The sequence below is a fragment of the Tyto alba genome, unplaced genomic scaffold (genome assembly GCF_018691265.1).
Source record: "Tyto alba isolate M040663 unplaced genomic scaffold, T.alba_DEE_v4.0 Super-Scaffold_23, whole genome shotgun sequence".
NCBI classification, from domain to species: Eukaryota; Metazoa; Chordata; class Aves; order Strigiformes; family Tytonidae; genus Tyto; species Tyto alba.
Window position 1 is genome coordinate 8,537,261 of NW_024881297.1, and position 16,270 is coordinate 8,553,530.

Genomic DNA, 16,270 nt, shown 5'->3' on the forward strand with positions numbered 1-16,270 from the left:
GATGTGGATTTTGTATCTAAGCATCATTTTACTTATCATCCTTCCCCGTCTTTAGGAAACCATGATAACATCATCTTTCATTGCTCTTTTGTTGCTTGGTTGGTTGTTTTTTTTTTTTTTTTTTTTTTTTTTTTTCCTTAAGCCTCAAGGCACTCCAGGGTCTTCTGAATATACTCAGATTCAATTCAGTATCAAGGTTTTCCAATCCAAAATGACTAATGATAAAAGACAAGGATATGCCTTCTCAGTCCCCATATTGGAGTTACTATTGCTAAGGTTATCATGTGTTGCTAAGCAACAAGAAAGATACCAATTCTCCAGTCTCTTGAGCAAGTAACACAGGGAAAAAGAACTGCACCTTTCTTTTAAAGCACAGAAATCAAAACACTAGAGGTCAAAACGAGGTCTTTTTTTCCTATTCTTTTTTATCAAGTAGATTCACATCGTCAAAATCTAAAACATGCAGATGAAGTAACCCTTTGACGTTTGAGCTCTCTGCAGCTGTAAAATATTTCTCGATATGACAAATGCACTGAACAATGCTTCAAACAATACAACAAACCTCCCTCCATTAGGAAGGCCAAATTCATAAGTTCACAGCCATGGCAAGAGTCAGCTAGCATGGAATGGAGGTCTAATAGGTCTAAAAGGAAAGATGACTTGTGAAATTCTACAATTTTACAAAATTATTTTGTATATATGCAACCACCTGTTAAATACAGAAAAATGGGGTCATTTAATTAAACCAAGTTAGCAAGTAGCATGCGTCACCCAAATGAGGTCACTTGGATCAAGATGATCTAATTAGATCTGCTCTGAGAATAGGTTTAGAATAGGTGACCTCTGTAGTCTCTTCCAATATAAATTATTCTGTTTCTAACATGAACAGTGTGTTTGCTTGTCTGTGTTTTTCCCAGGCAGCTGCTACAGCCGGTACAACAGGCTCTGAACAGTGAGGTGAGGCAAGGAACACAAACCAATAAACCCCACTGCACCAGTGCTGGTCCTAGGGAGATAATAAGGAGGCAAAGATGAATTCTGGGATCAGGGTGAGGGAGGAAGCTGAATGGTGACAGTTTTCTTGTAGATGGTTTGTTTACAAAAAGATGGAGGACCACCCCTTGTTCTTACAACCTGAGCTACCTGTGAAAGATAATTGGTTACAAGACCTGTGTCTTTGTCTTAGTCATCCTCACCCTGTCTCTGCAATGATTTCTGGAGCCACATATGTGGGCGTCCCACAGACAGTATATAAAGGTCCTTCAACCACAGTTGCCAGTCCAAAATCTCCTAGCTTCAAAGACTTGGTTCCATCTGAATATTCACATACCTAGAATCAGCAAAATAAAAATAGAATGAGGAAAAGAACATCTGCATCTTTTAAATCCTTCAACTTGTTTGGAAAATAATCATCATCACACCAAGAGGATAGGAAAAAGAGGTAACTTCCACAGCACTGTAGGGAAAGAAGAGAAAAATGTTATGACTATTGATTGCCACAGTGCAGCTGAAGTTGGTGTTCAATGGAGCTGTCTGCCAGCTATGTAGGTCAGACCATAATATAGCCTCAAGCAACTAGAGGGTGGGGGAAAGAAAACCCAACCCCAGAATGCTGAGGAATTTTAAATGTAATAAGAAAAATATAATACTATACTTCTATTTGATTGGGACCTAGACTTTACAATGGGATTGGCAAGTACAATCAGATTTGTTTAACATCTCTCACTAAGCATAAATCTAGTCAGTGAGCATGCTGGATACTTCATATGCAAATATCTTCCCTAAGTCTAAGCAAGTTCAGTACATGAGTGAGAAAGCTGACTGAGAAGTGCTTAGGTTTCTCTGCAGACCCAAGTGTATTTTACCAAAAGCCCCATAAAGAATCTAGCACATGTTGCTCTGAGTCATTTTGTTGAGGAAAGAAGCTAAATTTTCACAGAAAAAAAAAGGGTGATATGACAGTGACAGCAAGAGTAAATCAAACCAGACCACCAGCAAAGGAAATATCCCTAATTAATCACAGGTTTGTTCTTAAAGTAAAATGTTTATGTTAACGTGATTTCAGTGGGATCTAGTTTCTAGAATGCAGGGCTTCAGAACCTCCAGAATGGCTGAGTTTATTTGGCTTCTTCAAACAAATGAATACTGCTAAGGCAGCAATACCTTCCTCCATTCCCCTATGTAATTCATATAATTAATGGAAATACTTGTTCTCCTTGATATAACATCTTCGTATCTGCTATTACTCTTAGAGTTTGTATTTTTAAATACATGACTAAAAAAGAGAATGTAATTCAGACAGCTGGATGACCCTGTGCAAAAGAACTAACTACTTGCAATTATAGGTAGCATTTGATGGGAATTATTCGCATTTACGTTCAATACCAGTATGTTATCTTAACATTCTGCCACTGTCAATCACAGTGAATAAGATTTGCATCTGTTGAGTAATCTCTTTAGGCTTTCTAGGCAGAAATGACATTTATGCCTATTTTTAAGTGATTCAAACACTATTGAGAGCTTAACATTTCTTTGGACTGTCGGTGTTTAAAGATGCACTGATAATAAGTGAGACTTCCACCTTCATTTTCTTTAAGTGCCATATTGCTGTAACCAGGAAAAGCCCCCCCCCCCCCCCTTCCTTCTGATAAACAATCTATTTTATTTGAGGGCTTATTTAAATTGCTAAACACTGCCAGTGGAATTAGTTGGGAAAGATTTGACTATTAATTGGAAAATATTTTCAGCTTATAGTCCTATCCCTGTAATCAAAATCCAGTCTGGAATAAGCCATGACTCCTACTCTAGATGCAACCTCATTACACAGGATTGACAAACACCACAGAAGGCCTTAATAAATGCCTACCAAGTGTTGATGGAAGTCATTAGCATTCCTGATGACAGTGGCTCAAGCAGGGGAGATTATGGCCCTGTCTGTTCAGTGCACGACATGTAATACCTAATACCCAATATGTAACATGTAAGTATAACCTCTGTGTATAAGCAAGATAGCATGCTGTTCCCATTCTGTGAACTGTAGTCTAGGCAGTTCCCAAAGCAGACTTCATGGTAGTTCTCGTCAACACAGTTAGTTATTTTATGTCTCTGCTGAAAACAAAAGCCCCCTAGGACAAAATAAATGCATGTACAGAGAATTCATGGCTAGTATATTGGTAAATCATAAGAAAGATGTTCCTACTATGACAGTGAAAGAAAAATTGCTTGAGATAACCATATTATCATTAAAAGATATGGCACTCAGCCCACCTTTTCTCCCACTTGCAAACTATAATAAATAATTCACTGACATACCTTTAAAATTCATTGTTTTGTGAGACAATATTCCTGCTTATCCAAATGGCAGCCAATCAAAATGTAAATAAAGATAGGTCTAAGGACAGGTTTGAGCAGAGCTCACTTAGGTTATGGTGATTGCTATCTCATGGCAGATTTATTTCATACATACTTATTCTAAATTAGTATTCCTATTGTTGTCTGCTCAGCTCCTTGACATTTAAATACAAGCATTTGCATTAATGAGAACAAAGACAACATATCAGAAAATAAATGGGACATACCAGGAGATTTTCTGGCTTGATGTCTCTGTGCACAATGTTGAGACCATGAAGGTATTTGAGTGCACTGGCTAGATTGTAGACCATTGCACTCCCATCTCGCTCTGTATATTTTGTAGAAGAAGTGATAGCATCAAATAGATCTCCTCCCTAAAGTAATGAAAAGATAATAGATCACTACATGAAAAATAATTAAGATGATATTTCATAAAAAATCTGTGTAAAATCTTCCTTTACAGAAGGCATACTCTAATGCCTGTTAAAAAAAAAAAAAGACAGATAATTATTTTGTGGAAAGATGATCTTGTCACCAAGATACTAGACTGGGACTTGGGTCATCTGCGTTAAATCCTCAACTGTACTCCAGGCTTCTGGTGTCTGAATTTGGGCAAATCATAGCTATTCTCTGTCTTGATTTCATTCTATTAATCTTCCTACCTTTGTTCACTCATTTATATTACCTACAGGTACAGGCATACACTTTCCCTTTTCTTCATCTTGACAATTTAATACCTTTACATAGCAAAAAACAGCCCTGATTTTGAGTGAAGCCTAATGTAATATAAATTAGCCGAATAATATAAAGCCCAACATAACAAATATTCAGCAACTGTAATGAACTACAAATTGGAACTTCTGTAAATATTGCAGAAATATCAAATAAATATTGCTGAAGAGGTCAAACAACATAAGCATGATCTGTTCCAGCCTAAATGATTCTATGATGTACCAAAGTGCAGAACCTACATGTGATTTCTGAATGTGCCAGTTGTGCAGTCTCTGATTATGGGTGCCCTATTCCTCTTGGAATACATAACAACATGTGAGTGAGTTACTGATGCAGCATTTCCAGTCATTGCAACAAATTTTACGTGGGTGTCTCTATGATGGTTACCCTGGATACATCTGTAGGAGTGATCTGTCTGAGCTGTGGGTGGCATTCCAAGCATTTCAACACATGTGGAAAGAAGCAGCAATTCAGGAAATACAGGCCAAGATGGTGGTGTATTAAAATATAAAAAAAATTACAGTCTTAAAACCAAAAAAGCCTCTACTATTTAAAAATAACTTCTAGAAAGGAAGAGAAATGGGTAGGCCACAGAAAATACGAATTCAACAGCTACAGACGTTCTTTAGAGATTTCTGAGGCTGGCAACCATTCTAGAGAGGACTTTTAAAATCTAATGTTGTTTCAGACAGAAATAAAAAGTGATGATGATGATACATATTATTTGTATCTGACATGCAGTGTTGCTGCGTATGTACAGGATACAGGCAAGAGAGTGCATGACCAAAAGTTGACGCAACTTGGGTATTTGGTTCACAAGGTGACAGCACAATGAAGATTTTTTTGTTTTCTCTGTACATGTATGAAAGCACCATCTATTTTCTGACGAATGGGAAATAAGGTAAGTAAATGTTTGATATAAACAAAACAGGTGAGATTTTTTTGAGTTTCCATTTTTCTGGACCATAATTAGTTGAGTTTATTCATTGTATCTATTGTCTACTAAGATAAATTCATTAAAGATTGTTTGTTTCTTAATTTCATAATTAATAAAATTATTTAAAAAATATATTAGTGAAACATTACCCCTGCATATTGTAACCATGATATGAAAACCACTATCCACTTCTCTCTAGACTGCGCACATTGCAAAATTACCTCAGATATGTGTAAATAGTCTAATTACAACTGAAGAGACATACATTCCATTAATGTAACTGATTGACAAGAATATTTGCATGATTAAAAATGCAGATTGCCACTGAAATCTTATCTGATTATGTCTCCCAAGATCTTAATGTTCCTAGATAATTCTCAGATTTCACACCAACACAGAGGATTAAAGACAAAAATAAAAAGCCGCCTTAGCCTTACCTTGACCAGCTCCATCACCAGATAGAGTTCTGTTGGGGTGTCCATTTCCTCTATAAGCATAATGATATTTGGATGCTTCACTTGACGCAGAATAGACACTTCATTTTCAATCAGGTGCTCCTGTTCAGGAAAGTGGATGGAAGTTGATCTGAATAGACATGAAATCACCAATTCACTTTTCCTTTGACCAGCTGACCAGTGATCACTTGGATCAGTGAGCACCCTCTTTGCTGTTTAATTTATACAACTGAGGTTTATTGTCAGATGCTGGATTTTAACTTGTATTTTAGCCCAACTGTACTTCATCATTGACCCAATTTAATTTAAAATACCGTATTTCACACACATAACCAATGGGATGTCCTTTAAAAAAAAAACGAGAACGTGACAGCAATTCAGGAAGTGCAGATTATATTCTTATGTGTATATTATGAGGTGAAATTCAGTTCAGAACCACCCTGTTCCCAAGATCATTGTAACCTGCCATCCCCCCATCAATAGTGAGGTCTTGATCCTCTTCAGCCTTCACCTCTCACTTAGCATAGGTTACTCAAGGACAGATTACCTAGGATATATTTTCAAGGATTTTATTTTTTTTAAGAAGTTGTGGATTATATACAGGAAAAATATAACTGTTTTGGTTATGGATTTTAGTTCATTTTGTATGTATAGTCTGCAAAATATGTAGTAGCTCCATTAAGTCACTGTAGCTCCAACAGCATAACAGCACACAGATTGAGTTTAATTTCCCCTTCCCTGTACTTCTGAGGAAGTAAGGGGTTTCAAGAGCAAATTAGTTTCAGAATGTTTTGTTTTCTAGAACATCTTAGCATTTAGTTAACACTGGAGAGTGAAGAAAATTACATGCCCCTTTCATGTGAAGAATGGTTTGAATTTTCCTTTAAAAATACTGGAATACAGATATTGTATTTAGGTTCCCTGCAAAGTAAGTAAAAATGCTTGAATAAAACACCAGTTTCCTTACACTTTGTCAGGTAACAAATCTTGTCACTGGACTTGGAACTTACTCATGTTTAATGCACTGATTTGTAGCATGCACTTCATGCATTTGTGAGCAGAGCACTAGAAGTAGATGTGATTCACTGTTCATAAGCAGTGATTGAAGACCTTACACTACTTCACCTTCTATTTCCAGGGCTATTTACAGATGCACTGAGGTTTTACCAAAGCTTTTTATGTGGCTATGTAACTCAGAAACCACATGCCATGTGTGCATCTCACTTAGTGAGAGTATGGTGCGGCATATATGGGTTAAACAGTCACACCTTTGAAATTCAGCTTGAAAGAGAATCAATTGTCATTCTGAACAAACATATGTCTGCTCCAAGCAAAGTGCTCTGGAGAAAAAAAAAAAAAACAAACAAACATGAAGCAATTTTGTTAAACACAATGCTGAATCTCATCAACAGACAAAAGTGAACAGCCACAGCATACTAAGCCTTATGGATGGAAGCCTGCAAATCCAAAACTAGCATTAAGAGTCCAAGCAAAAACTAGAATCTTATTATAGCTATATATATATACCTGAAGAGCAGGTAACATATTACTTTACATACTATATATATACCTAAAGAACAGATAACATATTACATTTATTACATCCATTATGACTTTACCTGTGCTTTCTTTGTTACACTTGACAAAATTGTTAATTACTTTAAATAAAGCTCAGACATAACTAATGCTTATTTAAAATAAAGAATATTATTTTTTGAAAAAGGCTTCATAATGTTCTTGAGCTACTGTTTTAATACCTGTCCTCAAAATGCTGACTAATATGTAGTCAGTTATTTTCAACCATCTCACTGCTTTTGCTATATTTTGTCATGTAAAAAAACAGTAAGTCTTTAATTTGTTATAACATTATCCTGGATACTACAATTTAGATTTCAGTCTACATTAATAGGATTCATTTACAGATAAATTATCGTATAATTAACATTTAAGCAGCTTCTGGAAAATACATTAGTCAACTGGATTCAAGATTTAGGATATCCAAGATAAAATGCTAAACAGCAGTGAGCAACATACAAGTCATGCATATTTGGGCCAGATGGGTGTTTTTACAGCAGGGCTTATGTTGGCATGTGAAACAGTGCGAGGATGGAGTAAGCTGTAGCAAAATTTAATTATTTTCTTTGTTGGAATTCTTTCTGGACACTGCCCCAACAGGTACAAACATCTTCCTAACAATAGTCCTCTGCTTCTACATACACATACATCTGTATGTAGTTATACAGACACAGGTCCTTTCAAGACAAACAAGTATGCATCGATGGAGTTGATTTTTTAAATTTGTTTTAAAGCAGTGAGAATGATAAATAGAAAATATGTCTAAACTCTGCTGTATAAAATGGACTGTCTATCTCTAGACCATTCCAATTTATGATACCTAAGCAGCTGACTCAGACAAGTAATAAAAAATATCTGAAGTTGCAAGCTGTACACGTAAGTTTTCTTTCATAGTGAAACACACTGGGTCGCCCTTCCCACAGCTGAAGAAATTGCAACATTTCAATCACAAAAAAGGCAATTTAGCACTTTTTCTTGTGGTATACATGTTTAAGATTCCTTTCTAAATTCTCCCTTAAATAAACCTAGAGAATATGAGATAAAGTGATGGAGAGGCAGGAACACTCATCTCCTAGCACCTAATACACAATTTAAAATCTGCATAGATAAAATGTTTCTGATTGAGGACCTCTACTTAAATCAACTCATCACAGCAGGTGATGCATTAGTGCACAGCAATATACAGCTCCTTGCCATACCCAGGATGTCATACAGACTTGCTACATCTTCCCACAAGGTCACATTCAGCATTTGGAGCTCTGAATTACACTTCAGAGCAGTTACTCTATGTAACTGACAAAAAGGGAACCACTGAATTAAAACCCTGACTTGGTTGCAAATTTACCTCCAGAATCATTTCAGTACAGTCATTTACATAAAATAATAAGGTTTTTGCATTAGAAAGTGCATCTTTTCAGTCATCTTTGAGAGAATGGCGTATTTTCTACCTCTCAAAGAGACTTTAATCCAGAATTTGACTGCTAATTAATACTGTGCCCTCAGTGTTCTTTCAGCTATTGCTACACTATGATCCATTTGATTCATAAGTTCCTCAAGAGCACTTTGTTTTTAAGGTATTGCAAAGCAGTAAAAATAGAAGTATTTTATCTGATGTTATCTGTTCCAACACTTAGTCTATATTCTTGGTGGTAGGTTGAGGTCTTTTCCTTCCTTTTATAAAATTGCTGTACTTGGGAGGAAGGTGAAGAAGAGGTCTGACACAGATATTTGCTTCAATTATGTAACATGCTATTCTGCTGGAGAGATAATTTTGGACTTACTTTTTTTTGAGCTTGAATTGAAAAGAAAGTTTAAGGAACTCTTTTGTTTCTTTTGTTAGACCTTTGTTATACAGGATGGTGAACATAAACAGAAAGAAATGTTTGCAAAAATTTCTTTCCAAATCCACGTTCTGCATTTAAAAGGGGCATGTACAGCCAAAAAGATAAAAATAAGAGGCAGAGAGGGATGGGAATTATGTAAATACACATATAATTGCAAATTTCCTCTCTCATAGTTTATATATCAATATATCTCTAATGTATTTTGGACACATATTAGTATTTTCTTTGTTAGTCTCTGTTTGTTTTTTACTTTATTAGCTAGTAGACTAACACTCACTATTTTTATTATTTGCTTCTTGGATACTTTATCATCCTGTTAACTAGATATTCTGAAAATAGTCAGAAAACCCAAACACACCCACTATTTATGACTAATGAGCAGCTGCTAGTGCTGTTTCTGCTATTTTTCTTATATGTGCAAATTGTTGTACACTACCTTTCCACAGCATTTAGCCTTGTCTATGATCTTCAGTGCAAACTCCTTTCCTGTGGATCTAGCAAGAAAAATATGAGAACCATTAATTAGAAACTGGTCAACAAATTGTGGCATTATCTGTAAGAATATACGTTATTGTAACAGAATGCCTTGACCCACAGAGGTTGCCGACAGAAAATTCACAGAATGGACTTGATTTTTGGTTTCTGTTTTCTCAGCAGCATTTGTGCCTGCTGTTTCCCTGACTACCACAACCTAGCTCACTTTGTGTATTAATGCCAGGCTCCAGCTGCAATTCATTCTTCTGTGACCTGGCACAACTCTCTGTCACTCCTTTAATGCAACCTGCAAAATTTGTCTTGAGCCTTCCACTTAGCTTTGTTCAACTGGTAGGCTTTAAAGATAAGATCACACACATTCATATGTAAGTGAGCAGAAGAAAGGTCGATACCCTAGTGGAAAAATTGCAAAAGGATTCAGCAGAGCTAAAACACTAGTCTAAAATCCCACAGAATTTATTAGGCACTAATTTTGTCCATTTGTATTTCATTCTTCATTTTTTTAAGTATTTTATGGAATTCTATAGGAGTTATAAGAGTCCCATGACTTATCAAGAGAGTGGTTATAGACAAAGTAAAAAGGATTACTGTTTTCAGTAAATACTCTCACAGAAAGGAGCTCTTGTTTGTCTTGCATCCCTTTAAGCAGTAAAAATCTGCTCCATTTCTCCAGAAGGGGAGAAAGCAAGAGAAAAAAGCAACACAGATGAATTATCTTTTTTTTTTTTCCCCCAAACAAAGAAGACATTATTAATGATTTATTTTAAATCACAAGAAAATTCCGTAAGACTCTGTTGCTACTACTTTGTGTTGTGTCAGTACCTACAGACTCCAGTGTGCATCAGAACACCCTTAGTATATATGGCAAAAATACTAAAGGCAGTTAGAAAAGCAAAAGTCAGTCATGTTTTTAAACTTCGAGGTTAATTTTCACTATACTCTTGGCATTAGATACAACTAGTCAAAACTACCACCTTACAAAAAAAGGAACTGAATTAATGTCTCACATTCGATTTATCCATTATTGAAAAAATGCAGTAAAGAATGTCTCCTCTGAAAGTGTAGCTGTATCTGCAAGGTTGTCATAGTTACAACCTGATCTGGTCTTTCAATAGGAGTGTTATCTAAATGGTATCTGAGAAATGTCATCCTCTTATATTATGTACCTGATGTAAAATCTACTATGAATACAGTGCATAATTCAGAATCACAATTTATGCATTATGCTACATTAAGTACATTATCTGAAAGCCTGCGAACAACTGATCAGCAAAACCCACTTAGTAAACCTTTGGCACTTATGCTGTGTAGAAAGAGGAGTTAATATTCACAGAGCCAATTCATCAACCAGCTTCAAATCTCTCTTGCAAATGTCCTTTGCTATAGCACCTAAGAAAAAACCCTGGATATCATCCACATAATTTGTGTTCTACTCCCACTGCCTATCATACACCAGTATTGTCTGACAGGTTTCTGGTAGTCTTCTGTCTAGCTGTCAGTGGCCATCTGTTGACTTGTGTGTCTATATATACAGACATATAGGCACCCTTTACAAAAGAGACTGTCTTACTCTTTTTGTAAAACAGCTGGTATAATAGGATCCTGGCTCCACAACTAAGGCTTCTAAACACAACAGTAGTAGAAATGAAGTACAGTAATTAGTAGTAATTAAAAGACAAGCATTTATAGTTGGCATTGCCTCTCTCATTATTATTAGCAACTATTGTTGTGTATTTACTTTATGTAAAATTCATTTAATAATGCTTCACTAAATATAAAGATTGGATCACATATAAAACTACATTTTAAAGCTTATTTTTAGGTTTTTGTTTTTGGTTTTTTTTTTTTTTACTAATTGGAACGTTGTTTTTCTAGTCTAGTCACCTCATTCCAAAAAGCACAGATGAAGTTTTGAAACACAAGTGACTTAGCAGCTCCTTGTCCCATTTTCAGTGGAACTCAAGTGATTTCCAAAATGCACAGCTGATATTCCTGAAAATAATAAATTATGTTATCTTACGCTTTTAACCCGTTATCTGTCATGAGTGCTGTTCACTCTATAGCTAACAAAGTTTCAGGATGCATGGGAAAACACTGTGAAGCAACATTCATTTGGTGCCTGTGCCAAAACTTGGGGTTTGTAAACCATGGAAGAGCCTTCGAAAGGCAAGGTGTGCTGAGGCCTGACAGGACCCACCTGTCCTGATGGGGAAAACACATCTTCGGGTGTAAGCTGCCGGGGCTGATCAAGAGAGCTTTAAACTAGAATCCAACAGGCTTGCAGTAGGTAAGCCAAAGGTTGGCATGGCATTGCCTGAGGATGGCAATGCTTGTGGGAACATTTACAGCGCTCCTGGGAGCACAGAGGGCTCAGGAGAGCATGTGAAATCATTGTACACCAATGCACGCAGTATGAGAAACAAACAGGATGAACTGGTAGCGTTGGTCAGCTCTCAGAGCTACAATATTAGTGAGACTTGGTGGAATGAGTTCTACAATTGGAGTGCTGGGATGGAGGGCTACAGGCTGTTCAGGAGGGATAGGCAGAACAGGTGAGGTGGAGGTGTCACATGATACGTGAGGGAACAGTTTGATTGTACAGCCCTTACAGTTAGTGATGATGTGGTTGAGAACCTCTGGGTGAGGATTAGGGGGATGGAAAACAAAGGAGATGTTGTAGTGGGTGTCTACTACCAATCACCCAGCCAGGATATAAGCACTAATGAGTTATTCTACAGACAATTGGGAGAAATTTCTGGATCGGTAGCCCTTATCCTTATGGGAGATTTCAGCTGGAAATATCATACTGTGCATCATACCTGCTGTGACGAGCAGGTCTTGTAAATTCTTGAAGTGATAACTTCTTGTCACAGGTACTCTGATCCTCCTAGACTCGCTATGTGTGAATAGAGAAGGACTCATGAGGGATGTGATGGTAGATATCTGTCTTGGCCACAGTGATCACAAAATGGTTGAATTTAAAATTTTTGGTGTAACAAAGGACAGCAGAATTGCTCTGCTAGGTTTCAAGAAAGCAAATTTTAAGCTATTCAGGAAGCTATTTGGCAGAGTACCCTGGGAATCTGCTTTTGAGGGCTTAAGAGTCCATGATTGCTGGTCAATATTTAAGAACCACCTTTTAGAAGCACAGGAGCAGGCCGTAAGTCAAGCGAGTAGGACAGAAGACCAGTGTGGCTGAACAGGGAACTCCTTGTGGAGCTCAAGAGGAAAAAGAAATGGTATGATCTCTGGAAGCAAGGTCAATCTTTGCAGGAGGACTACAGAGCTGTGGTTCATATATGCAGGGAGAAGACATGAAAAGCCAAAGCTCAATTAGAGTTGAAACTGGCCAGTGTTGTTTCACGTAACGAGAAGGGCTTTTTAAAATATGTTAATATCCAGAGAAGGTTTAGAGAAACCATTGGACAGATACTTGTTGAACGTGGTCATCTGACTAATGAAGAAAAAGCTGAGGCATTCAATGTATTTTTTACCTCAGTCTTTCATAATATTGATAGACCTTGGGCTGGCCAGTCTCCTGAGTCACAGAACTATGAGTACGGGAACAGTGACTTTCCATTTGTGGACATTGAAATTGTAAGGGATCAGCTGTATCAGCTGAATGTTCACAAGTCCCTGGGGCCTGATGAAATTCACCCCAGAGTACTGAAAGAGCTAGCAGATGTTATGGCACAAGCCCTCTCAATCACCTGCCAAAGGTGGTGGGAGGTCCCTGCTGACTGGAAGCTAGTCAATGTTATTCCAGTTTATGAAAAGGGTGTGAGGGAAGACCCAGGGAACTACAGACCTGTGAGTCTAACCTCCGTTCTTGGAAAAATTATGGAGAAGATTATACTGAGTAGTATTGAAAGGCATTTAAAGAATAATGCAATTATCAGGCACAGTGAACATGGGGTCACAAAGGGAAAGTCCCAATTAACTAATCTGATATCCTTCTATAATAAGGGCACCTGCCTAGCGGACAAAGGGAAGGCAGTAGATGAAGTGGATGTAGTTTTTCTGGATTTTAGTAAGGCTTGCGATACTGTCTCTAACAACATCCTTCCAGACAAGTTGTCCAGCTGTGGGATGAGCAAGTTCACAGTGCACTGGGTGAAGAACTGGCTGAAGGGCTGAGCTCAAAAGGCTGCGGTGAATGGGGCCACATCTGGCTGGTGACCGGTCACCAGTGGTGTTCCTCAGGGCTCAGTTCTAGGGCCAGTCCTGTTCAATGTATTTATCAGGGATCTGGATGCAAGAGTTAAAGGCACCATTAGCAAGTTTGCCGATGATACCAAACTGGGAGGTGCTGTTCACTCTCTTGAGGGACAAGAAGCCTTGCAGAGGGATCTAGAGAGACTGGAGCATTGGACTATGATTAATGGGATGAAACTTAACAAGTCAAAATGCTGGATTTTGCACCCAGAATGGAGTAACGCCAGGTACAAGTATAAATTGGGAGAGAAGTGGCTGGAGAGCAGCCCTGCAGAAAGGGATCTGGGAGTGCTGGTGGCAGCAGGCTCAGTACGAGTCAGCAGTGAGCCCTGGCAGCCCAGAGGGCAAACCCCATCCTGGGGGGCATCAAACACAGCGTGACCAGCTGGGCAAAAGCGGTGATTATCCCGCTCTGTATTCAGCCTTGGTGCATCCTCACCTCGAGTACCATGTACAGTTCTGGGCCCCACAATTTAAGAAGGATGTGAAGGTCCTTGCACGTGTCCAGAGGAGGGCAACAAAGCTGGTGAAAGGGCTGAAAGGAATGTCCTGTGAGGAGCAGCTGAGGACTTTGGGCTCGTCTAATTTGGAGAAAAGGAGGCTGAGAGGAGACCCCATTGCTCTCTGCAGCTCCCTGAGGAGGGGACGTGGAGAAGGAGGTGCTGAGCTCTCCTACCTGGGATCCAGTGATAGGACGTGTGGGAATGGTTCACAGCTGTGCTAGGCAGGGTCAGACTTTAGGAAGCATTTCTTTACCAAGAGGGTGATCAAACACTGGACCAGGCTTCGAGAGAGGTGGTCAATGGCCCAAGCCTGTCAGTGTTCAAGAGGCATTTGGACATTGCCCTTAATAAGATACTTTAACTTTTGGTCAGCCTTGAGTGGTCAGGCAGTTAGACTAGATGAATGTTGTAGGTCCCTTCCAACTGAAATTATTCTATTCTATTCTATTCTATTCTATTCTATTCTATTCTATTCTATTCTATTCTATTCTATTCTATTCTATTCTATTCTATTCTATTCTATTCTATTCTATTCTATTCTATTCCTATTCTATTCTATTCTATTCTAAATTCTAATTCTAATTCTAATTCTATCATACTCTATTCTGTTTCACTCAAGCCTCTCGCAAGATGAAATGGACAGAAATTGAGTTGCAACTCAGCTGGCTATATTGCCTTCTCACAGTTTTTGTAACAGACCTGTGGTGTTTAAAGCAGTAGGGACATGATTACACACTGATGTGGCAATGTTTGTCAGGAGCCAGAGCTTGTTGGTAGAAACCATCCAAAAAGAAAAAAAAATAACAAGACCTTGGAGTCTAGATGTTAACACTGATAAGAAGCATTATCTTAAAACTGTACATGCAACTGGGACTTTTCTGAGCAGTAATTGTAGCATATTCAGCTCACATTTAGCCACATCAGCATTGTACTTGGCTAGTATCTCTAGAACCTGCCAACTCAGTCTTTATTGCTTACTCTATAAACCTTGCATGTTTGTACATCACTTTCTCAAAAAAGTATTAAAAATAACAATTGTCATTTGCTGCTATAAACCAGAAGGGCGTTACACACCACATGCTAATATTACTCTCAGTAATGGAGAGAAATATTCCGGATACAGTATGAAGAAACAGTTCTCTTGAGAAAAAGCAATAATGGCTGAAGAAAATGATGGACTGTAAGATTCATTCACCTGTGTTTCAGCAGAGGGGCCCCCAGGTTCAGTCTCGGTACCTAACCCTTTTGGCTCATTTGGATGCCTCAGCAAAAGTACCTATCTATGCATCTATGATCTGCTAAGACTGGAATGAGATGTTTCCATTCATAATTATATTTCTTTTGATTTAAATAGAACCAGCAGATGAGGATCAAATAAAAGAAACTGTTTCTGTGACTTTTATGATTTTTATAGATACTTGCTGAATTTGCCCAGTATTTGTGTACAAGTTGGAGATTCCTCATAATATTTAAGAAGCTGACATAACGCTCAGATTGATGAAGACAGCAGAAGGTGGTTCTAAAAAATACACTGAGAAAGTGACAGTCAAATCATCTGTTATGTTTGCACTAGCAGCAAAGTGTGACACAAAGCTTGCAGAGGAAGAGCAGTAACACAGAACAGGTCTGTAAAAGTATCCTGTCTACCCCATGGGAAATCAGGCAAGAATATCTCAGGGTCTGGTATACTGGAGGGTTGTGGTTTGAAAAGTCTCTGGCAACTCACTGCACTACCACACAGAAGCAAGCACAAGGGCACAGTCAGTAGCACAGGGTAATAGCCACCAACTGCATGCCTTCAAGAATACTTTGCCCACAGTATACTGAAAGCTGTGAAAAATCACTTAAGCAGCAAGCAGTAGGGACACTATAGCAGCAGAATTGCTGAGGCAGAAGGGGCAGTCTCTCAAAGACAGTTTAGATGCCACATACAATTTCCTGCCATCCACAACAGTCTGTTGTGTGAGGGGATTTCTTGAAGATCTGCGGGGTTTCCTTAAGAGCCTCCATTAGAATGTGATACCTCCTTTAGTTCTGGGGACAAAAAGCCATGTTCCTCTGCTGCTCTCACATCCCTTTGCTGGAATAATACATAGGAAGGTCTGTGTGTTTTGCTATGCCTAGTTCTCCTGAAGTGTACGCATATCTTTGCAACTGCTCTTT

General features: G+C 38.1%; 1 protein-coding gene across 5 annotated transcripts in view; it reads right to left on the reverse strand.

The window, feature by feature from the left end:
• DCLK2 (doublecortin like kinase 2) overlaps window positions 1–16,270 on the reverse strand; it is a 94,418-nt gene that overhangs the window by 11,307 nt on the left and 66,841 nt on the right. For all 5 annotated transcript variants that reach the window (XR_004406696.2, XR_004406695.2, XM_032990033.2 and 2 more), the window contains 4 exons: window positions 9,331–9,388; window positions 5,458–5,577; window positions 3,579–3,725; window positions 1,197–1,330 (listed from right to left, as the gene is read on the reverse strand). Coding sequence is in view for 3 of the 5 variants with exons in the window: in XM_032990033.2 (XP_032845924.1) it covers window positions 1,197–1,330; window positions 3,579–3,725; window positions 5,458–5,577; window positions 9,331–9,388 (459 nt within the window). In the remaining 2 variants the exon portion in view is untranslated. The remainder of the gene's footprint in view (window positions 1–1,196; window positions 1,331–3,578; window positions 3,726–5,457; window positions 5,578–9,330; window positions 9,389–16,270) is intronic.